Genomic DNA, 24,181 nt, shown 5'->3' with positions numbered 1-24,181 from the left:
GAGAACAGCCATGCAGGCAAACATGAATATCCGGAGTGGCCTGAGTGTCCACTGACAGAAGGGTGGATGAAATATGGCGAGTCCACATGCAATATCATTTGGCCATAAGAGGCACAGAAGTGCTGACGCACTCCAGCAAGCATGAACCTTGAGAATGTGATGCTTTGTTGGAGAAGCCAGATGATCAAAGGCTGTGTATTGTATAATTCCATTTAAATGAAATGTCCAGCATAGGCAAATCCATAGAGACACAAAGCAGATCAGTAATTGCCAGAACTGGGCAGGGGAAGCAAATGGGTACAGGGTTTCCTTTGTTTGTTTTGGTCCTTTATTTGTTTTGGAGATTGAACTCAGAGGTGCTTTCCCACTGAGTCACATCCCCAGCCCCTTTTTACTTTTTATCCAGAGACAGGATCTTGCTGTTGTTCAGGGCCTCACTAAGTTGCTGAGGCTGGCTTTGAACTTGAAATCCTCCTGCCTCAGCCTCCCAAGCTGCTGGGATTACATGTGTGTGCCGCTGCACCTATCTCTATTTTTATTTTTTATTTTTTTATTGCCAGGCTGGGGATTGAACCCAGGCCCTTGTGCTTGACAGGCAAGCACTCTACGAACTGAGCTATATCCCCAGCCCCCTAGTTTTATTTTTCATTCTGAGACAGGGTCACACTAAGTTGCTGAGGCTGGCTCTGAGCCTGCAATACTCTTGCCTCAGCCTCCAGAGTCACTGGGATTACAGATGTGCACCTCCATATCCATCTCGAATAGTGTAAATGAATTAATTTTATGTCATGTGAACTTCACCTCAAAAACAGATGATAGAGCTGGGGATCTAGCTCAGTTGGTAGAGTGCTTGCCTCGCATGCACAAGACCCTGGATGATGGATTGTTGAGAAGATAATAGGTTGATAGATGATACAAAATAGATGATTAATTGATAAATAGATGGTAAAGAGGGAAGATAGATGATAGAGCCTGGCACAGTGGGCATAGTTGTAATCTCAGTTACTCAGGAGACTGAGGCAATGGCATTCCAAGTTCGAGGCCAGCCTCAGCAACTTAGTGTGACTGTCTCAAAATAAAAAATATAAAAAGGACTAAAGCCAGTCATGGTGGCGCATGCCTGTAATCCCAGCAACTTGGGAGGCTGAGGCAGGAGGATCACAAGTTCAAAGCCAGCTTCAGCAATTTAGCAAGGCCCTAAGCAATTTAGCAAGACCATGTCTCTAAATAAATAAAAAGGACTGTGCCCCTGAATTCAATCCCCAGTACCAAAACAAACAATAAAAAAGATGATATAGGATTATAAATGGATGCACATATACATACATCAATTGACTGATTAATAATGGATTGATGAAAAGATAATAGATTCTGGTTTTTTTTTTGTTTTTCTTTTGTTTTGTTTACTTTGGTACTGGGAATTGAACTTTGGGGCACTCAACCACTGAGTCACATCCCCAACCCTCTTGTATTTTATTTAGAGACAGGGTCTCACTGAGTCGCTTAGCACCTTGCTTTTGCTGAGGCTGGTTTTGAACTCTCAATCCTCCTGCCTCAGCCTCCCAAGCTGCTGGGATTACAGGCATGCACCACTGTGCCTGGCTAAGATAACAGATTCTTAGGCCCCAAACAACTTAGCGAGACATTGTCTCAAAATCAAAAATAAAAAGGGTCAAGCATGTAGCTCAGTGATAAAATGCCCCTGGGTTCAATCCCCTGTATCCCCCACCAAAAAAATGAAAGGAGCTGGGGTTATAGCTCAGTGGTAGAGTGCTTGCCTAGCCTGTGTGAGGCACTGGGTTCAATTCTCAGCACCACATAAAAATAAATAAAATAAAGGTTAAAAAAATAAAAGGGCTGGAGATGTAGCTCAATGGTAAAGCACCCCTGGGTTCAGTCCTCAGTACAAAAAAAAAAAAAAAAAAAAAAAAAAGAATAAAGCAGCTAGGGTGCCACTCAATGGTAGAAAACTTGCCTAGTATGCATGAGGCCCTGGATTCAATTCCTAGCATGAAGAAGGAGAAGAAAGACCTCAAATGAACTAACTTTATATCTCGTGGAACTAGTAAAAGAAGACCAAAGGCCAGAGTAGAAATAAATGAAATAGAGACTGGATCTATAAAACTAAAAGTCAGGGTTTTCTTAAAAGATAAAAGCAATCATCAAAACCTTTAGCTAGACTGAAAGGACGCACAGCAGCCCGGCGTGGTGGCACATGCCTGTAAACCCAGGGGCTCAGGAGGCTGAGGCAGGAGGATGGCGAGTTCAAAGCCAGTCTCAGCAAAAAGCAAGGCACTAATTCAGTGAGACCCTGTCTCTAAATAAAATATAAAATAAGGCTGGGGATGTGGCTCAGTGGTCGAATGCCCCTGAGTTCAATCCCCGGTTCCCAAAACAAAGCAGGGGGGCTGCAGATGTGGCTTAGTGGTTACATGACCCTGGGTTCAATTCCCACCACCACCCCCCAAAAAAAAAGAAAAAAGGAAAAGATAATTGGCAACTTCAAATAAATCAAGTTGTAAATAAAAGAGGACACAATACAAATAATACCACAGAAATGCAAAGATCATAAGAGACTACCATGAACAATTGTACCCCAACAAATTGAATAACCTAGACAAAATGGATAAATTCCTAGAAGTATACTACCTACCCAGACTGACTCAAGAAGAAATAAAAAATCTCAACAGACCAATAATGAGAAAGAGTATTGAACCAGCAATCAAAAACTTCCCAGTCCAAAAAAAAAAAAGTCCATGACCTCATGACCATGTGAATTTTGCAAGATAAAGAATAATTAATATAATTCTTTTCAGTCTTCCAAAAAACTGAAGAGGAGGGAACATTTCCAAACTCATTTTATTAGACCAGCATTACCCAAAGCCAGATAGGACACAACAAGGAAAGAAAACTACAGGCCAACATCCCTGATGAACATAAATTCTAACAAAAAAGTTTCGCCGGCACACTAAAAGTGGAATCTTTCCCTGGGATTGTAAGAATGATTCAACACATGCCAATCAACAAATGTTATAGACCAACTTAGCAAAAGGAAGGGCAAAAATCATATGATCCTCTCAATAAATGCAGAAGAGACTTTGGATAAAACTTGACATCTTTTCATGATAAAAATTAAAACTCCCAACAAATTAGGTATAGAAAGAATACACCTCAACATGTTAAAGGCCGTGTATGGCATCATATGCTAGTAACATACTCAATGGGGAACATTGTGACCTCCAAGGTCAGAAACAAGGCAAGAACATTCACCCTTGCCATGTCTATTCAATATAATACTGAAAATCCTAGCTAGAGCAATTAAGGAAGAAAAAGAAGTAAAATTGTTTCCATTTGAGATAACATGATCCTATGTAGATTATGAGGCATTATTCACAACAGCAAAGATACAGAATCAACCTAAGTATTCATTGCCTCATGAATGGATAGAGGAACGTGGCATAGATACACAATGGAATGCTAGGCAGCCTTAAAAGGGGGGAAATGCTGCCATTTGCAGCAACGTGGATGAACCTGGAAGACACTAAGCGAAATAAGTCAGGCACAGAAAGACAATATCACACGTTCTCCTTTACATGTGGAATTGAAAAAAAGGTGAACTCCTAGCAGCAGAGTAGAACTGTGGTGGCCTTTGGGGTGGGGGTGGGATGGAGAAGAGAAAGAGAAAGATAAGAGGGGGTAGTTTCAGTAGCAAGCTGAATGAATTCTCAAGCATGGTGAATACAGTTAAACAATAATTTTTAAAGTTGACCCCAGGGCTTCACACATATTAGCAAGAACGCTACCACTGAGCCATGTTCCCAGTCCTTTTTTATTTTTTATTTTGAGACAGTCTCATGAAGTTGCTGAGGCTGGCCTGGAACTTGCCATCCTGTTGGCTCGGCCTCCCTGACTGCTGGGATTACAGGTGTGGGCCACCACTCCCAGATCATCAACCATCTTTTCACATGCTTGTCTGTCACTTGCATATCATCTTTGGATGTCTTCCCAGGTCCTTTGCCCATTCCTTAATCCAATTACTTGAGTTTTGAGGTTGAGTGTCGGAGTTCTTATATATTCTGGACGTTAGCCCCTTATCAGATGTATGATCTGCAAGTATCTTCCCAGCCTGCAGGTTGCCTTCTCACTCTTATGTGTCCTTTGACACAGAAAGTTTTTAAGTGTGATGTAGCCCCACATATCTGTTTTCGCTTTGGTTGACTATGATTTTGGTGCCGCATCCAAGAAAGCATTGCCAAGCAATGCCAACATTATAAAATTTCCCTGTTCTCTTCAAGGAGTTTTATAGTTTTGGGTCTTACACGTAGGTGTTTTATTTTGTCTTTGGTACTGGGGATTGAACGCAGAGGTGCTCTACCACTGAGCCACGTCCCCAGTCCCTTTATATGTATTTCTTTAATTTTGAGCTAGGGTCTCACTAAGTTTCCGAGGGCCTCGCTCAGTTGTTAAGGCTGGCCTTGAATTGGTGACCCTCCTCAGCCTCTTGAGCCTCTGAGATTAGAGGGGTGTGCCACCATGCCCAGCTCTTTTATTCATTTTGAGTTAAGTTTTGTATATGGTGTGAGGTAAGGGTCCAACTTCAGTCTTTTAGATGTGAATATACAGTTTTTCCAAAACCACTTGTGGAAAAAAAAGACTGTCTTTTCCCTAATTTGTAGTCTTCAAAAACAGAAAATAAAAGTGTTGGGGAGGATAGGGAGAAATGGAACCTGTATGCCGTTGGTGGGTCTGGGCAGTGGTACCACTGCTATGGAAAACAGTATGGAGCTTCTTCAAAAGATCAAGACTAGAACCAGCCTACCGTCCAGCAACCTCACTACTGGGTTTATATCCAGAATAATCAAAAGTGGGAATATTTGCACACCCACGAACATAGCAGCATTATTCACTGTAGCCAAAAGGTGGGAGGCATTAAAATGTCCATCAACAGACAAGTGGATGACAAAATGTGCTCCATATGTACAAGTGAATGTTATTCAGCCTTAAAAGGGAAAGAAATCCTGTCACATGCTATGACACGGTTCAAACTTGAAGACTTTATACTAAGTGAAAGAAGTCAGACACAATTGACAAATATTGTGTGGTTTCACATACACAAAGTGCATATAGTGATGCAATTCATAGAGACAGAAAGGAAAATGGTAGTTACCAGAGACTGAGGGGAAAGGAAACACAGAAATTGTTTAGTGCATATAGAGTTACATATTTACTGATGAAAAGTCCCGGAGATCTATTTCACAGCAATGGGAATTCACTTAACACACTACTGAACCACACAGTTCAAAGTGGTGAAGATGGTAAATGTTATGTTATGTGGGTTTTACCACCATAAAAATTATTGACTTGAGAAAAATAGAAAACATGAACTGTCCCATAATTATTAAAGTAATCAGATCAGTCTGGGTGTGGTGCCACACACCTGCGATCCCAGCTACTTTTGAAGTTCAGACAGGAGGATGGCAAGTTCAAGGCCAGCTTTAGCAATTTATTAAGTCCCTAAGCAATTTAGTGAGACCCTGTCTCAAAAGAAAAAAATAAAAAAGACTGGGGGATGTGGCTCAGTGGTTGAGTGCCTCTGGGTTCAATCCCTAGTGTCACAGAAAGAGGAGGAAAAAGGAGGAAGAGGAGGGGAAGGTGGAGGGGAAGAAACTAAATCAGTAATTTAACAATCTATGGTAGGAAAAATAAAATACATCCTTTTCATCTCTAATTTTGTTGATTTTGATCTTCTTTCTCTTTTCGTCTAGTTTGGCTAAAGGTTTATCAATTTATCAATCTTTTATATCTTTTCAAACGTTTTTTTATTGCATTGATCCTTTGTATTGCTTTTTTTATCCTCAATTTCATTAATTTCAGCTCTGATTTTATGTCCTGTCTTCTACCAGTTTTGGAATTAGCTTGTTCTTGCTTTTCTAGGGCCTTGAGGTGTAACATTAGATCATTTATTTAGGATCTTTTTTTTTATGTAGATACTTAGTGCTATAAATTTTCCTTAGCCAGATGTGGTGATGCACACCTGTAATCCCAGCCACTCAAGAGGCTGAGGCAGGAGGATCTCAAATTCAAGGCCAACCTCAGCAATTTAGCAAGACCCTAAGCAACTTAGTAAGACCCTGTCTCAAAACAAAAACTAAAAAGGGCTGGGGATGTGGCTCAGTTTTTAAGTGCCCTGGGTTCAGTCCCTGGTACCAAAATACACAAACAAGCACGCGTGCACACACACACACACACAAACCCAAAAAACAAAAAACCAACCTTTCCTCCTAGAACTGTCTTCATAGTGCCCCAGAGATTTTTGATATGATGTATCTCTGTTCTCATTTATTTCTAAGAATTTCTTGATTTCTCCCCTGATTTATAAATTTTTAATAACTTAAATATATGTTTCTTTGTCATGTAAATATAAAGATTAAAAACTGAACATTATGGGATAAGGTCTATAATAAAAGTTTACTTTTTCTGTTAAATAAATAAAATAAAATAAAGTCTATGGTGAGAGGGCCAGGAGGGTACAGAAACAAGGGTGACTGATACATCATTGCAGGGAGAAATAAAAATATTCCCCCAAATCCCTTTATGTCTTGAGACCAAATGTAGACGAGGATGATACGAGGCTGCAAAACATGCCAATTCAAAACCATTTGTGAAAAAATACATGACAAAGTAGTGTTTGGCCTAGAAAACACAGGCTGGCTTAACATTAGAGAATGAATTAATGTGGCGGCGCAGTGGAGCGCACCTGTAATCCCAGTGGCTTGGGAGGCCAAGGCAGGAGGATCATGAATCCAAAGCCAGCCTCACCAGCAAGGCACTAAGCAACTCAGTGAGACCCTGTCTCTAAATAAAATACAAAATTGAGCTGGGGATGTGGCTCAGTGGTCAAGTACCCCTGGGTTCAATTCCCAGTACCCTACTCCCCTCCAAACAAAGAGCTGGGGAAGTAGTTAAGCACCCCTGGGTTCAATCCCCAGTGCCAAAAAAATAGAAAATTAATTAATATAATTTACCTTGTTAATAGATAAGAGGGGAAACCCTGTGTTTCTCTCAATGTATTCAGAAAAGGCAGTTTAAAAATTCAACATAGGGCTGGAGCCATGGCTCAGTGGAGGAACGCTTGCCTAGCATGTGTGAGGCACTGGGTTCGATTCTCAGCACCGCATATAAATAATAAAAAGGTCCATCAACAACTGAAAATATATTTTAAAAAATTCAACATACAACAAACTATGAATGGAAAGGAACTCCTTAATTTCATAAAGGGATCTACCAAACACCCCTGCAAACATCATACTAAATAATAAAACATTGATGATAGTTTTTTGCTTCTATTCAACATCGTATTGTATGAGGAAGTAAGGCAAGAAAAAGAAATCAAAATTTAAAGGACTGGAGGAGAAGAAAGAAAACAGTCATTACTTGCAGATGATACGATGTGTAAGCAGAAAACCAAAAAGAATCCACAAAGGGAATCCAGACAACTCTTAGGCTTAATAAGAGAGTTTATAAGGTTATGTGCTACAAAATGAATGTACAATGGTTGCCACTATACAATAGCTGGTCTATAGAACCATACAGTCAGAATGGGATTGGAAGACCGGCACAGTGAATGCCTGTAGGACAACAAGCAAGGAGGAGCAAAAGGAGAAGAAATGACGTGACCCCAGGAGGGACAATTGTCCCTTTGAAGAAAGATCAGGTTACATGCCTACCTCCCACCAGGTACATATTCCTTCCAAATGAATTAAAGCCAGTCATCGCAGCAGCTCAGGTGGCGGAGGCAGGACTACAGTTCAAGGATTGGTATGTATCTAGAATATGGAAAGAATGCCCACAAACTAACAAAGAAAGCCAGGCGTGGTGGCTCAAGCCTGTAATCCCAACAACTCAGAAGGCTGAGGCAGGAGGATCTCAAGTTCAAGGCGGCCCGGGCAATTTAGCAAGACCTAAGTTTAAGGATAAAAATTCGAAAAAAGGCTGGGGATATGGTGCAGTAGGAGAGCACCCATGTTCTCACCTGCCCCTGCCTGGTGCCTGCAGCTGGCCCGTCTCTGAGCCTGTGGAGGCCAGCAAAGGGTAGCAGCGCCCTGCCCTGTGCCACCAGGCAAAGGGGCGGGCAGGGAGAGGCTGGGCTGCCTGGCAGGGCTCGCCGGGACGAGTCAGGCTGGTGTGATTGCATTGTGGGGAAGGAGGCTGGGACTCTACTAGGACACACTCCTGGTACTGCCAGCTGCTCCTCAGCCTGCCGCTGGCTTCTACAGGTAAGCAGGAACTGTGGCTGGTGTTGGTGTGGGGTGCAGGGGGGCTCTGGGCTGACGGACAGCACCCTGGGATATGCTAAGGCTGGGAGAAGCCAGAGTGCGTAGGGCTGGCTAGCTGGGGTCAGACAAAGGCCTTCAAGCAGTAGCGCAGCCAGCAAAGATACCCCCTGATGCCTGGGGACATGGAGGGGGTGCTGGTGCTAGGAGGTGGGGGACCAGGGCTTCTGATCCCAAGTTGGAAAGCTGACGCCAGCCTGGGGCACGGTGCAGGCTCCCTGCCCCCACAGCAACCCAACTGGTTCAGCCAGGTGGCAGCAAGCTGCTGCCACCTTACCCTGGAGCGCATTGCTGCTGCACCTTATGAGGGAGGCAGGGACCCCAGTCTGAGCGCACCTGCCCTGCACCATGGCAGTGAGGCTAATGGCCCCAGAGTGCCCTACCAGGGTGACGGGAACCAGCTGCCCTCCCTTCCCCACCCCAGGCATGGAGGGCAATTCCCTGGAAGGGAGCAAGCAGCCAGCAGCCAGCTGCACGTCTGAAGCTAAGGGTGGGCACCCTGTGGCCAAGCCCCTCAGCCCCCTCCTGTGGGTCCTCTTTGTGTCAGCCTCCTCCTGTGCAGCATCCTCCATTGGCTGTACCTGGCACGACTTGGCCAAGCCCCTGGGGCAGGGCTGAGTGGGGGAGGGGGAGAAAGTCCTCTGCATGGGTTGCCTTTGTCAGCGTCTCCTCTGCCCCCAGCCTGAACAAAGGCAGCCATTGAGGGCCCAGACTGGCACTTCAGCCAGGCACCAAGGCTACTGAGGCCAAGGCTGGCATTTATAGGGGTTCAGTGCCTCTGACCCTGTTGTGGGGGCTCTGAAGTTCACCCTGTGTCCTTCACAGGGATCCAGGGGAACTCAGGGTGGGGTGCCTTGGGCTGGCAGAAAAGTTGTGGGTCAGATGGGGAGGACTGGCTGGAGGAAACCCTGTCCCTTTGTCACCAGATTCCAGGGGGTGTCTCCCTGGAGGCGGAGAGTGGTAGGGAGCCCCCTGGCCAGAACAGCCTGGGTGGGGGTAAAAGCACCAGATAGTGGGTCCCTGGCCTGGCCCTCTGGACAGAGGGGATATTGTTGGGGTGGAGGCAGGGCTGCCTTAGCCCAGCCACTATTGACAAAGCTGCCAGCTGTGGTGGAGCCCGGTCGCCAGGCCCTCGGTCCCCCCATCCCCCGCCCCCTTCCTCCCCCAGGGCCGGCATGAATGGGGCTGAGCCTCAACTGTCTCCCTCCCACTCAGGACAATGCCCTCCACAGCCATCTTGTGCCCATCATCACTGCCCCAGGGCAGCTGAACTGAAGAGATGTGCCACGCTGCTCAGGAGACCCCACCGCTGCACTCCTTGGTGCTGGTAAGTACCTGGGCCCCACATCCCCAAAGATGTCCCTGAGGGGGCAGGATGAGGTAAACTAGCCCAGACCAGGGCTCAGGACACAGGGAAGCTTTGACAGGGCTCTAGTGTCCTGTGACTCCTCCACACACTAGGATCTAAAGGAAATGTCTGTCCCTTCCTGCCTGTGTTCCTGAGATAAGGGGTTCCAGGGCCTTCCTGGGGCTTGGCCCTAGGCCTGAGTGGCAGTGGGTGGCTCCTGGCAGGCATATGCCCACACGTCCAGCCGTGCAGACCACAGTTCAATTCAGGGCCTGCTGCCAGCTTTTGCCCCCTCCCCAAGGCTCTGCCCAGGTCGCTAGTCTGCAGGCTGCTGGGCAATGGCTGCTGCTGACAGCGTTGGGGGCAGGAGCTTTGATCGTGCCTCCTCTGGAGGGTTGGGGACCCACCCTCGCCCTCAGGGGCTCAGACTCACGGTCCCCTGCAGGCACACTCTGGGGCTGCCTTGACTCAGGCCCTGCTCCCTCTGTCTTTCTGCCTCGCCTTCTCACTGAGACTGGCTTCCTCCTCAACCCTCCCACACTGAGGACTCTTCTAGCGTCAGGGCCCAACAGACCCTGACCACAAGGGCGGGCCTTCCTCTACCCCTCCATCCTGCCTTGCCTCTTGCTGCCCCTGGTGTCCCTGCACCCTCCCGGATGGCTTGAAGCTTTTCCTCCTTCCCTGCTCTGGCCACCCTGAGGTGGTCTAAGACCCTCTGTGGTGTGGCTCTGGCATGGGGCAGGTGGGCTGTGGCTGGCCGTGTCTTAGCAGGCGGCTGCCCAGCTTCCGCCATCTTCCCTGGCTTGCTCTCTCCCAGCTAGAGAGGGATCCCTATTCCTTGTACCACGGGTATCTCCCCTGGTCACATGGTGGCCTCACTCTTCTTGTCCCCATGCCATCTCTCTTGTCTGGATGGCTGGTGCAGGGTCACCCTGCTATGTGGCTTCCCCTGCCACCCCGCCTTCCTTCTCTCATGCCCCTTCCTCTCTCCTCCCCTCCACGCTGTCACTCAGAGTCCCTCTGGTCATGCTCTTGTGGCTTTTCAGGATGTGCCCCCATTCTATAGTCTAGATGCATATAAAGTAGAAGACGGAAGAATTCATCCCCTGCCTGTGCGCATGTGCACGTGCTTGCTCGTGCCCCCACCCCCGCCCCTGCTTTTTCTCCAACTCTTGGACATTTTCTTTGTCCCTCTTTCTGTCCTCTCTCTGACTGCCTTTCTCTGTGCCCCCTCTGTCTCTCTCTCTCTCTCTCTGCTCTCTCTCTTTCTGCCTCCTGACTGCTCCTGGGCTCTGAGCCTCTCTCTTCTAGACTCTCCACCCTGCCTTCCTCTCTAGTCGCATCTCTGCCTCCTCCCTTCTTGCCCCTTCTGCCCTGGCTTGTGCCTACTGGGGAGCGGGGTACTGGCAACTCCCTCCTACCAGCTTTCACATCACCTGGCTCTCCCCCAGGTTCCAGGGATGGCTGCCTGGCCTTCCTTCTACCTCCATCTCCTGCTGCTGCTCCTGCTGTCCCCGACACCACTGCCCTTGGCAGGGGCTCATCACTTCTCTGCACCCAACACCACCTTCAACCACCTGGTGCTGGCGCCCGGCCAGGGCTCTCTCTACGTGGGCGCGGTGAACCGCCTCTTCCAGCTCAGCCCTGAGCTGCAGCTCGAGGCTATGGCTGTCACGGGCCCTGTCATCGACAGTCCCGACTGCGTGCCTTTCCGTGACCCCGCTGAGTGTCCTCAGGCCCGGCTCACTGATAATGCCAACCAGCTTCTGTTGGTGAGCAGCAGGGCCCAGGAGCTGGTGGCCTGCGGGCAGGCGAGGCAGGGCGTGTGCGAGAAGCGGCGCCTTGGGGATGTGACCGAGGTGCTGTACCAGGCCGAGGACCCCGGCGACGGGCAGTTTGTGGCTGCCAACACCCCAGGTGTGGCCACAGTGGGCCTGGTGGTGCCCTTGCCAGGCCGGGACCTCCTGCTGGTGGCTAGAGGCCTGGCGGGCAAGCTGTCAGCTGGGGTGCCACCCCTGACAGTGCGCCAGCTGACCGGGCCGCAGCCCTTCTCCAGTGAGGGCCTGGGCCGCCTGGTGGTGGGTGACTTTTCTGACTACAACAACAGCTACGTGGGGGCCTTTGCTGATGCCCAGTCTGCCTACTTCATCTTCCGTCGCCGTGGGGCCCGGGCCCAGGCTGAGTACCACTCCTATGTGGCCCGCATCTGCCTGGGGGATACCAACCTTTACTCCTATGTGGAAGTGCCCCTTGCCTGCCGGGGCCAGGGCCTCATCCAGGCTGCCTTCCTCGCCCCGGGCACCTTGCTGGGGGCATTTGCCACAGGCCCAAGTGGGGCCCAGGCGGCCCTGTGTGCCTTTCCCCTGGCTGAGGTGGATGGGAGCATGGAGCGGGCCCGGCGACTTTGCTATACGGCAGGTGGTCGAGGACCCAGCGGCATGGAGGAAGCCACCGTGGAGTATGGTGTCACATCACGCTGTGTCACTCTGCCTGCTGTGAGTGGCCAGGGCCTGGTTCCCAGATTCTGACAGTGTCTTGCCTTCCTCTTCTGCACCTCAGCTTGCTTGCCCACCACATCATCGCTCCTTCCATAGCTTGGGGCAGGGTGCTCTCCAGTGACAAGTAGCTGGCTGACCTCTTGGCCAGGGGATGTCAACAGGGGGACATCCTGTCTCCAAGTCTCCTGCTTGCTTTCAGCCTGTTTCTTTACACCTTTCTCCCTCTGTGAGGCAAACTTGTTGTGTCATGGGGCTTGGTGACCCAGCCTCTCAGCTCCCGGCGCCGATCGCTCACCCCCAGGTCTCTCCCAGCTCCCCTGTCACTGGCTGCCTGGGCCTCTCCTGGAAGCTAATTTCCACTCCTTACCTGTCTAGGACTCCCCCGAGTCGTATCCCTGTGGTGATGAGCACACCCCCAGCCCCATCGCTGGCCACCAGCCCCTGGAGGCACAGCCTCTGCTGCAGCTTGGGCATCCCATCAGCGCCGTGGCAGCCCTCCAGGCAGATGGGCACATGATAGCCTTCCTGGGGGACACCCAGGGCCAGCTACACAAGGTGAGAGCCTGACCGAGGGGGGCACCCTAGTGCAGCCTGCATACTGCCAGGCTGCATCCAGCCTTGCTGCCTGTCCAGTGGCTCAGGGAAGCCTTCCAAACCCTCCACCTCTCAGCCTGCATTCCACTGGTGGGTCAGAGGGCCTCACCACACCCTGACATCTGGTGGGGTGCGCCTCCTACTATGACTCCCAGATGGAAGCTTAGGATGACTGCCCAGGAGCCTCGGCGTGGCCCTGCCTTCACTGGTCAAGGTGGGTGGGGGTGACGTGGGAGCAGTACAGGCAGGCATGGCACTCAGAGCCAGACTGAGCCTAGGAGTCTCTCCAGGGAAACTCCTGTCTCCTAGCCACCTGCCTGTCTGTGGCAGAAATCCAGGGTGCTGCTGCTCCGGCATCATGGCTCCTTGGAGAGTGCCCTGACTCTGAGGGCGCTGAAGGGGGAAGCCAGACGTCCTTCCCTGGATGGCTCTGGGGAGAGGTGGTGCTCCCTGAGAGTGTTTATGTTCCTGAAACAGAGACCCTGCTGGAGGAGAGCATGTACCCTGAACAGTGAACCTCTGGCCATCTGGAGAGTTGATGGTCCAGCCCTGTCCTTGTGCCCCTGCCCAGGTCTTTCTCAACAGCTCCCAAGGCCAGGTGTACCAGTCCCAGCAAGTGGGGCCTCCTGGCTCACCCATCAGCCCAGACCTGCTGGTGGACAGCAATGGTGGTCACCTCTATGTCCTGACTGCCCAACAGGTGAGGGCTGTCCCAGGACCCAGGGCCAGGTCCACATGTGGCCCAAGTCTCCACCACCACCAGTTTTCTCCCTTGCTGCTCACCCAGGTTAGCAGGGTACCTGTGGCAGCCTGCCCCCAGTTCCCCGATTGCACCAGCTGCCTCCAGGCCCGGGACCCACTGTGCGGCTGGTGCATCCTGCAGGGCAGGTGAGTGTGGTCCTGTGCCCTGGCTTGTGCCAACAGGTACAACCAGAGCGGTTCTGGGTGTGCCAAGAGACCAGCCCTACTTGCTCGATCCTGCCCATCCACCCAGCCATGAATCTGGGTGGCACTGGCTGCCTGACATTGCCCAACCCATCCACTTCTCATTTCCAGCAGCCCCACCCTGGATTCAGGCATCTGCCACCTCTCCCAGGACCCCTGTCCAGCTGACAGTGTCCCTGGCCCACTTCAACCCCCCCCAACCCAGGCTCCACGCAGCAGCCCAGCAGCAGGTGCCTCTCTCACAGTCAAGAGCGAAAGCAAAACCTTGAGCTAGACAAAGATGCACAGCAGCCCAGTGCGGGGGCACATGCCTGTAATCCCAACAGCTCAGGAGGCTGAGGCAGGAGGGTCACAAGTTCGAAACCAGCCTCAGCAACTTAGCAAGACCTAAGCAACTCAGTGAGACCCTGTCTCTAAATAAGAAGTAAAAAGGACTGTGGCTCAGTAGTTAAGTACCCCTGGATTCAATGCCTGGTACCTGTGAAGCCCCCCAGCTTAACCCATTCCCCTCACCACCCCTGCTCACTGTGCTCCAGCTGGGCCAACCTCCCAGTCCCCCAGGGAGCCCAAGATACACTCAATGAGATGATGGGCCCCTGCCCGGCAGGTGCACCCGGAAGAGCCAGTGCAGGCGGGCAGCCCAGCCGAACCAGTGGCTGTGGAGCTACGAGGAGGACAGCCGCTGCCTCCACATCCAGAGTCTGCTGCCAGCCCACCACCCTCGCCAGGAGCAGGGCCAGGTACAGCACCCGCCACCACTGCACCTTCCAGGCCACACTGCCACTGCCTGGCGGGGTGCCCCCGGCTGCCTCCCAACGGCCTCTGCTCCTGCCCCCACCGTAGATCTTGCCTGCTCGCCCCCTCTTCTTGCCCAGCTCCATTGTCCTGTTTCCCTTTCATGTGTCCCAGGTCACCTTGTCTGTCCCCCGGCTGCCCACCCTGGCTATGGATGAATACTTCCATTGTGCCTTTGGGGACTACGATAGCTTGGCTCATGTGGAAGGGCCCCACGTGGCCTGTGTCACCCCTCCCCAAGACCAGGTGCCTCTTAACCCTCCAGGCACAGGTGAGGGGGCCCCTGGGAAGGGGCCAGGGTGGGAAGAGGACAGGCCAGAGCCACGCGCCTTGCTCTACTCACACCATCCCCTCTAGACCACATCACCCTGCCCCTGGCTCTCATGTTTGAAGATGTGGCCGTGGCTGCCACCAGCTTCTCTTTCTATGACTGCAGTGCTGTGCAGACCTTGGAGGTGGCTGCTCCGTGAGTTCCTTGGCCTGGCTCCTTCTGGGTAGGGGTGGCAACCTGAGATGGCATGCAGCCTGAGCAGACCCCTATCCCTGCAGCTGCCGTGCCTGTGTGAGCAGCCTTTGGCAGTGCCACTGGTGCCCCCAGAGCAGCCACTGTGTACACGGGGAACACTGCCCAGAGGGTGAGAGGACAGTCTACAGTGCCCAGGAGGTGGGTATACCGGACCCAGGGCTCCCTTCGCCCACTCAGCCCCCTACAACCACCCCCACGGGCACTGCAAACCGAGGCAGAGCTGCCCAGGTGGGCTCCTGCAGCTCTGAAGGGCTGAGGGCTCTCCTTTCCCCAGGTGGATATCCAGGTGCGTGGCCCGGAGGCTTGCCCCCAGATCATGGGCCTGGCGGGTCCCCACTTGGTGCCTGTGGGCTGGGAGAGCCATCTGGCCCTGCACGTCCAGAACCTTCAGTATTTCCGAGTGAGTGGTCAGGTGGTAGGGGCTGGGGACGGTGCGGGGAAGATGACAGTGTCCGGGGGACTGACAGCATGCCCCCCAGGGCCTGCCTGCCACCTACCACTGCTGGCTGGAGCTGCCTGGAGCGCTGCAGAGGCTGCCGGCCTCCCTGGAGGAGACAACTGCGGACGCCGGCCTCATTCACTGCCGGGCCCAACAGGTGGGTGGCAGCACCTTGGCCTCACCTGCTGCCAGGCACCTTCTGTAGCCCGCTTCCCACCTCCCCCAGCTTCCCCAGTCCTTCTTCATCCTGTTGCCACTCATGAGAGCCTGCTCTGTGCCCTGAGCATGTGGCAGACCCGGTGCTCACAGTCTCTGCCCCTGAGTGCCCTGGGGGGCAGGCACAGCCATTCGAGGGAGTACCCTAGGGGAGGCGGGAGGTGGGGCTGCCCCAAGTGGGGTGGAGTCTGACCCTGCCCTCCACCCACAGTTCCATCCCTCCATGTCCCAGCGGGAGCTCCCGGTGCCCATCTACGTCACCAGGGGGGAGGTCCAGCGGCTGGACAATGCCCATGCTTTTCATGGTGAGCTTGGGGGTAGCAGGGCAGGAGGGGGAAGGGGATGCGACACAGGGGTGCTACCTCAGAGCATGCCTGGCCTTTCCTAGTGATCCTGTATGACTGTGCCGTGGGTCACCCCGACTGTAGCCACTGCCAGGCAGCCAACCGGAGCCTGGGCTGCCTGTGGTGTGGTGATGGCCAGCCTACCTGTCGTTACGGGCCTCTGTGCCCACCAGGAGCTGTGGAACTGTTGTGTCCCATGCCCAGCATTGATACAGTGAGCCACTTGCTCCCCACCCTTCTCCATGGCCCAGTCTCCCACCCCTTCCCCTGCCCCTCACTGTCCTATCTTCCTCAGAGCAGACTAACTGCCTCAGGCCCCCAATCCCTAACAGCCTGGCCTAGCCACTGTCCAGTTGGTTGGCTGGGCACCACTGCTGCAGGGTGGGATGTGAGTTTGGAGTGCCCCATCTGCCATCTTTCCCTGATACAGATTGAGCCCCTGACCGGCCCCCCAGAGGGTGGCTTGGCCCTCACCATCCTGGGCTCTAACCTGGGCCGGGCCTTTGCTGATGTGCAAGACGCTGTGCATGTGGCTGGCCGGCCCTGCAGCCCTGAGCCTGCTCTCTACCGCACCTCTACCCGGTGAGGTGCCCCTGCAAGAGGAGTAGGGGGTGCTATCCAGGGAGAAGGGAGGCTTGCAATCCAGAAATATGGGACCCTGGGTGAGAGTACAAAAGGAAAGTGAGTGGGCAAGGGAGAGAGAGCAGGTCAGGTAAGAGGGAGAGGGACAGCTCCAGGAGGTGGCTGGCAGGCTGTCCAAGGCTCCCAGGGGGCTCTGAGCAGCAACCGGACCTTGGCTCATCAGGATTGTGTGTGTGACATCTCCTGCCCCCAATGGCACCACTGGGCCAGTCCAAGTGGCCATTAAGAGTCGGCCACCAGGCATCTCAACCCAGCACTTCACCTACCAGGTCAGTGCCTACCCCAGGGTGGCATAGTGCAGGAGACAGTGGGAAGGGGTCTAAACAGCTAAGTGGACACGTCAAACTGGATCCAAGGGTTGCAGGAAGCACTGCTGTTTCTAGAAGGGAAGCCACATGATCTCAGTGGACAGCAGGCTGGGGACAGTGGCAGGATAGCAAGGACATTGCCATTGGCAGTTGCCCAGGAGGGTGGTAGGCAGCAAAAGCAGCAAGTATGGTGGGCAGCTGCATCACTCTGGGCATAGAGCCATCAGAACGTGCAGGAGCAGGGGACAGGGGAGTGTGGGGACACCTCAGATGCTAGCCTGAGCCCTGGGCATCTAGGAGGGTCATTTCTGGGGCGGGTATCCCAGGGTGGTAACAGTAGGAGGCAGGGGTGGGTCGGGACCAGGAGTTCTGCCTGGCACACAAGCACCTCGAGAAGGCAATTGGATTTTGGGGTCTAACTCGGCGTGCAAGTAAGTCAGTACCGAGGGGAAAGACTGATGGTGAGGAGAGACTCCGGGCAGGGGCAGATGGGAGGAAAGCTGGCAAATGTGGAGCTGCCCAAGCCAGAACTGTGCTTCCAGAAGGAAGGCATGGTCAGCTGCAGCTCCTGACACTTAAGAAACCAAGAATCGGGCCTGGGGATGGGCCCCGGGTAAGGAAGCACCAGGCCAGGCTGCCACGCCTACCCCAGTCTGCCCTGTTCCCCAGGATCCTGTCCTGCTGAGCCTGAGTCCCCAGTGGGGTCCTCAAGCAGGGGGCACCCAGCTCACCATTCATGGGCAGCACCTCCAGACAGGAGGCAACATCACTGCCTTTGTGGGTGGCCAAACCTGTCCTATGTAAGTATCCACCCTGATACCCAGCAGGTGCAAAGTCCCTTGCCTCCTAGCCCAGGCCTGGCTGCTGTCAAGTAGGGGACACACCCTGCAGGCCTTAGTGTCCCCTCCTATACAGTGGGGGCAGTGGATTCAAGGCCACCATCAAATTTCAAGAGAAATAGTGCTATGCCGGCCTCAGTGGTCTCTGCCCTTGTTGCGGGAGGCAAAGTGGGCCTGTCGTGGGGACTGGGTCAGGGCTGGGGATGAAAGGTAACAGTGAGAGCCCAAGGTGAAAATTCCTCCTGCACTCCCTGAAGCCAGGAGCCAGTGTGTCCCAAGACCATCGTGTGCCGCACTATGCCCAGGGCCGCACCAGGAGAAGCAGCGGTCCTTGTGGTCTTTGGCCATGCTGAGCGCAGGCTGCTCGGCAGCCCCTTCCGCTACACTGCCAACCCCCAGCTTGTGGCGGCAGAGCCCAGCGTCAGCTTCCGGGGGTGAGAAGCCTGGCCAGCCCTTGGAGCAGCCTGTGGACTGAGCCAGAGGGGAGATGGGGAGGCTGGGGCTGGGCGGGGTTGCCCACCACCCTCCCACCCTCTGACCTCCATCCTGGCACAGGGGTGGGCGCCTGATCCGTGTCCGGGGCACGGGCCTGGACGTGGTGTGGCAGCCCCTGCTGTCCGTGTGGCTGGAGGCCGAGACAGAGGTGAAGGCTTTGGGGGCTCAGCCCCAGGACCTAACCCCAAGGAGGAGCTGTGAGGCCCCTGCTGCAGAGCCCCAGGCTTGTATCCAGCTTGGGGGAGGCTTGCTGCAAGTGAGTCCCTCCACACCAGCTGGTGACAGGGCTGTCCCAGTGAGGGGGGCAGGGCCAGCCAGTATGTCCACAGGAACGAAAAGGGGAGCCCCAACTCACCCACCTATGCCTCTGGTCCTGACTGCCCCGCAGTGCTCCACCGTCTGCTCTGTCAACTCGTCTGGCCTCCTCCTGTGCCGCAGCCCTGCTGTACCAGATGGGGCCCACCCAAAGCGGGTCTTCTTCGCCCTGGACAATGTGCAGGTGGACTTTGCCAGTGCCAGTGGGGGCCGGAGCTTCCTGTACCAGCCCAACCCCCGCCTGGCCCCGCTCAGTCGGGAGGGCCTTGCCCGCCCCTATCGCCTCAAGCCGGGTCACGTGCTGGATGTGGAGGTGAGTGTCCTCAGCTGTGCGCTCCCAGGGCGCTCAGGCCCCCAGTGCGGGCAGCCGGCTCAGGCTCCTGGCATGTATCCCAGGGTGAGGGCCTCAATCTGGGAATCAGCAAAGAGGAGGTGCGCGTGCACATCGGCGACGGCGAGTGCCTGGTGAAGACACTCACGCTCACCCACCTGTACTGCGAGCCGCCCCCACACGCCCCTCAGCCCACCAACAGCTCCAGTGCCTTGCCGCAGTTCGTGGTGAGTGTGTGCCCCTGGCGGGCGGGCTGCAGGCTGCAGGCCTGTGCTCAGGAGCCCTGCCCCACGCCCCCAGGTGCAGATGGGCAACGTGCGCCTGGCCCTGGGCCCTGTCCAGTATGAGGCGGAGCCCACCATGTCCACCTTCCCTGTGGAGGCCCAGGTGGGCCTGGGCATGGGTGCTGCTGTGCTGATCGCCGCCGTGCTCCTCCTCACCCTCATGTACAGGTGAGGGCTCTGCCCCTGTGCGCACCTGCGCAAACTTCCCTCTTCACTCCTGGCAAGGATGTCCCATGGCAGGACCTGGGTAAGTGGCCATCCTGGCCTAGGGCTGTGGCTGACATGTGGCCCTTGGCTGCAGGCACAAGAGCAAGCAGGCCCTGCGGGACTACCAGAAGGTGCTGGTGCAGCTGGAGAACCTGGAGACAGGTGTGGGCGACCAGTGCCGCAAAGAGTTCACAGGTGTGTGGGGGCAGGAAAGGGAGCAGAGGACCCACTGGGCCTGAGCCCGCATCTCAGTGGCTCCTGGCCTGCAGACCTGATGACCGAGATGACAGACCTCAGCAGTGACCTGGAGGCCAGCGGCATCCCCTTCCTGGACTACCGCACATACGCCGAGCGTGCCTTCTTTCCTGGACATGGTGGCTGCCCGCTGCTTCCAGAGCTCGAGGGGCCTGAGGAAGAAGGCCGCCGGGCCACGGTTCGCCAGGGCCTCACTCAACTCTCCAACCTGCTCAACAGCAAACTCTTCCTCCTCACGGTGAGGGCCTCCTGGGTGCTTGGGGACAGGCCAGGCAGAGGGCCTATGTGGGCAGAGAGTTGGGGCTAGGGACAGGCCAGGCTGGCCGGGCGAGAGGTGTGAGCGCAGAAGTGGAGGAATTCATGGGGCTCCCCAGAGTGAACACCAGCTTCCTGCCTAGCTCATCCACACCCTGGAAGAGCAGCCTGGCTTCTCCCAGAGGGACCGCTGCCACGTGGCTTCGCTCCTGTCCCTGGTGCTGCATGGCAAGCTCGAGTATTTGACCGACATCATGAGGACTCTGCTTGGTGACCTGGCAGCCCATTATGTACACAAGAACCCCAAGCTCATGCTACGCAGGTTGGTCTTGACCTGGGCATGGTGGCAGGGACAGGGGCTCACCACTAACCTGTCCCCACCCTGGGCAGGCTCTGCCCTGGGGCAGTAGAGCCAGGGGGGGTTTAGAAGAGGAGTCGAGGGACATTCTCACCAGGGACCTGGAACTTCCTCCCCACAGGACGGAGACTATGGTGGAGAAGCTGCTCACCAACTGGCTGTCCATCTGTCTCTATGCCTTCCTGAGGGTGAGGGACACTGTGCAGCCTGCCCCCAGCCCGGATGGCACCCTCTTGCCCCCCAGCTCTTGGGGGCTGTTGCCTGCCTGTAGCTTCTCTGACCAGTGCCCAAACTCCCCCAGTGGCCTTGTCCAGGACCCAGGATGGGCCATCAAATGAAGGTCATGAGAACCATCGACCTGTCCTGCAGGCCCACTGCGAGGCCCAGCCAGAGGGAGTACTGGAAAGGGAAGACTTCAAACCCTTTCCAGGGCCAGAGTCAAGTCAGAGGCGAAAAGGGATGGGGGTCCCAGTCCAGAGGCCTGTCCACCTATCCTTGCTCTGGGCTGTTGGTTGCCCCTTTCACTCCCACTATGCCCTCTGCTGGGCATCGCTGAGCACCCTGGCCCGTGACCAATACCAGTCCACCTTGATGGTTGCAGGAAGTGGCTGGTGAGCCACTGTACATGCTCCTCCGGGCCATCCAGTACCAGGTGGACAAGGGCCCTGTGGATGCCGTGACAGGCAAGGCAAAACGGACCCTGAATGATAGCCATCTGTTGCGGGAGGATGTGGAGTTCCGGCCCCTGACACTGATGGTGCTCGTGGGCCCTGGGGCTGGCGGGCCCACAGGGAGCAGCGAGATGCAGCGTTTGCCTGCCCGGGTGCTTGACACAGACACCATCACCCAAGTCAAGGAGAAGGTGTTGGACCAAGTCTACAAGGGCACCCCCTTTTCCCAGAGGCCCTCAGTGCATGCCTTAGACCTCGGTGAGAGATCCAGCCCACCTACCCTGCCTCTACTGCCTCTACCACGTAGCCTCTCAGCTCTGCTTTATTACAAATGGGGAACAGGTTGCAGTCTGATGGGCTTCCCTGGGTCTTCCCAGAATGGCGCTCAGGCCTGGCTGGTCACCTAACCCTGTCAGATGAGGACTTGACCTCAGTGACTCAAAACCACTGGAAGAGACTCAACACTCTGCAGCACTACAAGGTGCTGGGTGGGCAGGAACAGGGCAGGTTGGTTGGGAGTAGGGGACAGGCCCCTACCTCGGGGATCAGATGGCAGTGAAGGGACCAGACTCTGCTCTCCTGTTCCCCACCAGGTCCCAGACGGAGCAACAGTGGGGCTCATCCCTCAGCTGAACAATGGTGGTACTGTCTCCCAGACCCTGGCTCAGAGCTGCCCCTCAGGAGAGGGTGAGTCCCTCGGGGCCCAGACACACCTATCTGCCCCAGGAGCACCAGCAGGGATGGAGTCCACCCTAGGCTAGGTTCGCTAGAGTCCAAGGAGGGGCAGGAAGGAGTCTCGGTCATGTCATCTCCCTTGCCTGGGTTGCCAACCCCACCTGCCCAGCAGGCAAGCCAAAGCTCCAGGTTGAGCCAAGGCCTGGAGGTTCCAGAGTCATGAGGTGTCCGGCTGAGCAAGCCCCTGGACCGCCACCCTGCAGGGAGCACAGTCTGTGCCCCCCAGGCCAGTGGTACAAGTTGGGGGCAGAGGCATGGGACTGAGGCCAGGCTCCCACGCCCTCAGACATCCCCATGCTGGAGGATGGTGAGGAGGGCGGGGTGCGCCTCTGGCACCTGGTGAAGGCCACTGAGGAGCCAGAAGGAGTCAAGGCACGGCGTAGCAGCCTCCGGGAGCGGGAACGGGAGCGGGCACGGGCCAAGGCCATCCCAGAAATCTACCTCACCCGCCTGCTCTCCATGAAGGTCAGTGTAGCCAGGGGAGCCAGGCCACAGGGGAGGCTTGGGAGCAGAAATGGTCCTAGAGAGGCAGAGGGGCCTTCATCCCCTGCTACAGGGCACACTGCAGAAGTTTGTGGATGACACCTTCCAAGCCATTCTCAGCGTGAACCGGCCTGTGCCCATCGCTGTCAAGTACCTGTTTGACTTCCTGGATGAGCTGGCAGAAAAACATGGCATCGAGGACCCAGAGACCCTGCACATTTGGAAGACAAACAGGTGCCTTTCCTGCTGACCCCCTGCCTATTGTAATTGATCTATTGAGTCCCAGAGGGACAAGGACATTCTCAGAACAGGACTGCAGGTCCAAGGCAGGAACCCAGGTTTTCAACAACCCCCCGCCCCCCAGCATGGACTCACAGGAACGTCACCTGGGCCAAGAGGACAGCTCCTAGTGAAGAGCAAGGCTGGGGCCCCTGGCTGCCTGTGTGGACAGCTCCAGTGACATGTGCATGGACAGGGTGGGCTGGAGTGCACAGAGGAGGAGGCCACAATGACCAGGCTTCATCCTCACACCTGGCCTGTGTCCCCAGCCTGCTGCTTCGGTTCTGGGTGAACGCCTTGAAGAACCCACAGTTGCTCTTTGATGTGCGGGTGTCAGACAACGTGGATGCCATCCTGGCCGTCATCGCGCAGACCTTCATCGACTCCTGCACCCTCTCGGAGCATAAAGTGGGCCGGGTGAGGGTGGCGTTGCCAGCGCCAGCTGGCAGGGGCTGGAGAGAAAATTCCTATAGGGGAAGCCAAGGGACCCTGGGGGAGAGCCTGAGCTGGGTGGAGTTGAGCAGTGAGCCCTGGCCAGAAAGCAGGGCTGCTGGTGGGTCCCCACACCCTGCTCACGCCTGGTCCTTCCTGTCTCAAGCAGGATTCCCCAGTGAACAAACTGCTCTATGCCCGGGAGATCCCTCGCTACAAGCAGATGGTGGAGAAGTAGGTGTCCGAGCCCTCAGGGCGGGGGAGGCACTGGAGGATGCCTGCCCCTGACTCTGCGCCCTTCTCCAGATACTACGCAGACATCCGCCAGAGCGCTCCAGTGAGCTACCAGGAGATGAACTCCGTGCTGGCTGAGCTCTCGGGGGTGAGACATGGCCCAGGGCACTGCCCTCCCCATCTCGGGGGACTGACTGAGCAGAGGGAGAGCCCTGGGGCTTGAGGCCAGGGCTGAGGCCTCACTGCCCCCCATGTGCTGCCCCCAGAACTATACTTCTGTTTCCCACTGTCTGGAAGCTCTGCAGGAACTCTACAACCACATCCACAGGTATTATGACCAGGTGAGGCCCAGGGCACTGTGGAGGGCAGGAGGCAGGTTCCTTGAGGGAAGTGGGGCTGAGACAGAGGCCCAATGTCCCTGAGGATGGCTGAGTCAGGCAGAGGAAAGGAACAGGGTGTCAGCCTCTGCTGAAAAGGCTCAGGTTGAGCCATGGGCTTGACTTTCACCTGGATTTCCCAGGGAGGCCCCAAGCAGCATTTCCTGAACTCTTAAGCCTCTGCTAAGATGGAAGCTGGGCTGGGCAGCCCTGGGTTAATGAGCGGAGGGGTGGGAGCTCAGGTTGGTACTCTCCTCTGCCCTGGCAGATCATCAGTGCCCTGGAGGAGGACCCTGTGGGCCAGAAGATGCAGCTAGCTTGCCGCCTGCAGCAGGTTGCCGCCCTAGTGGAAAACAAAGTGACAGACCTGTGAGCCTAGAGAACCTGCCACCACGTACCTTATGATCCCTGAACCGAGCCTGTGACTGAGGAGGGCCCTCAGAGCCTGGGTGGTGTTGAGTGCCCACTGCCTTGCCACAGGGCTTATTTCTAATTTATAACATTCCCTACCCCTTCTCCCACTGTATTTATTTGCTTGCTGGAGAATATGGAAATAAAACAGAAATATGTCTTTTAAAAACAACAACAAAGCCCAGTCCCCAGCCCCTGTCTCAAGCTGCAAGAGTCAACTTCAAGAGGCTCC

The 24,181-nt window shown here is 54.9% G+C and overlaps 1 protein-coding gene across 9 annotated transcripts; it reads left to right on the top strand.

Annotated features, from left to right (window-relative positions):
• Positions 1-7,035: 7,035 nt before the first annotated feature.
• On the top strand, positions 7,036-24,127 carry PLXNB3 (plexin B3). Of its 9 annotated transcripts, none has more exons than XM_079124280.1 (36): positions 7,045-8,276; positions 9,549-9,660; positions 11,133-12,176; positions 12,555-12,734; positions 13,345-13,473; positions 13,561-13,661; positions 14,326-14,458; positions 14,628-14,784; positions 14,871-14,979; positions 15,063-15,177; positions 15,314-15,439; positions 15,519-15,635; positions 15,906-15,999; positions 16,083-16,252; positions 16,469-16,620; positions 16,844-16,949; positions 17,658-17,788; positions 18,085-18,261; positions 18,383-18,578; positions 18,711-18,950; positions 19,034-19,195; positions 19,269-19,420; positions 19,554-19,654; positions 19,729-19,952; positions 20,113-20,291; positions 20,449-20,515; positions 20,929-21,256; positions 21,376-21,479; positions 21,592-21,685; positions 22,020-22,198; positions 22,290-22,450; positions 22,765-22,912; positions 23,094-23,161; positions 23,234-23,309; positions 23,428-23,502; positions 23,807-24,127. In XM_079124280.1, exons 2-36 carry the CDS (start codon positions 9,613-9,615, stop codon positions 23,909-23,911), a joined length of 5,748 nt encoding a protein of 1,915 aa, XP_078980406.1. In that variant the 5' UTR covers positions 7,045-8,276; positions 9,549-9,612; the 3' UTR covers positions 23,912-24,127. The 9 variants fall into 9 exon arrangements, with proteins under 9 accessions (XP_078980405.1, XP_078980402.1, XP_078980400.1 ...); XM_079124281.1 differs by having other exon boundaries at positions 7,048-8,276; positions 23,097-23,161; XM_079124279.1 differs by having other exon boundaries at positions 7,036-8,276; positions 13,345-13,661; positions 23,428-23,489.
• The last annotated feature ends 54 nt before the right edge of the window (positions 24,128-24,181 follow it).

This window comes from Sciurus vulgaris, assembly GCF_902686455.1.
Source record: "Sciurus vulgaris genome assembly, chromosome: X".
Lineage (NCBI taxonomy): Eukaryota > Metazoa > Chordata > Mammalia > Rodentia > Sciuridae > Sciurus > Sciurus vulgaris.
This window is presented reverse-complemented; position numbering and strand designations above follow the sequence as displayed.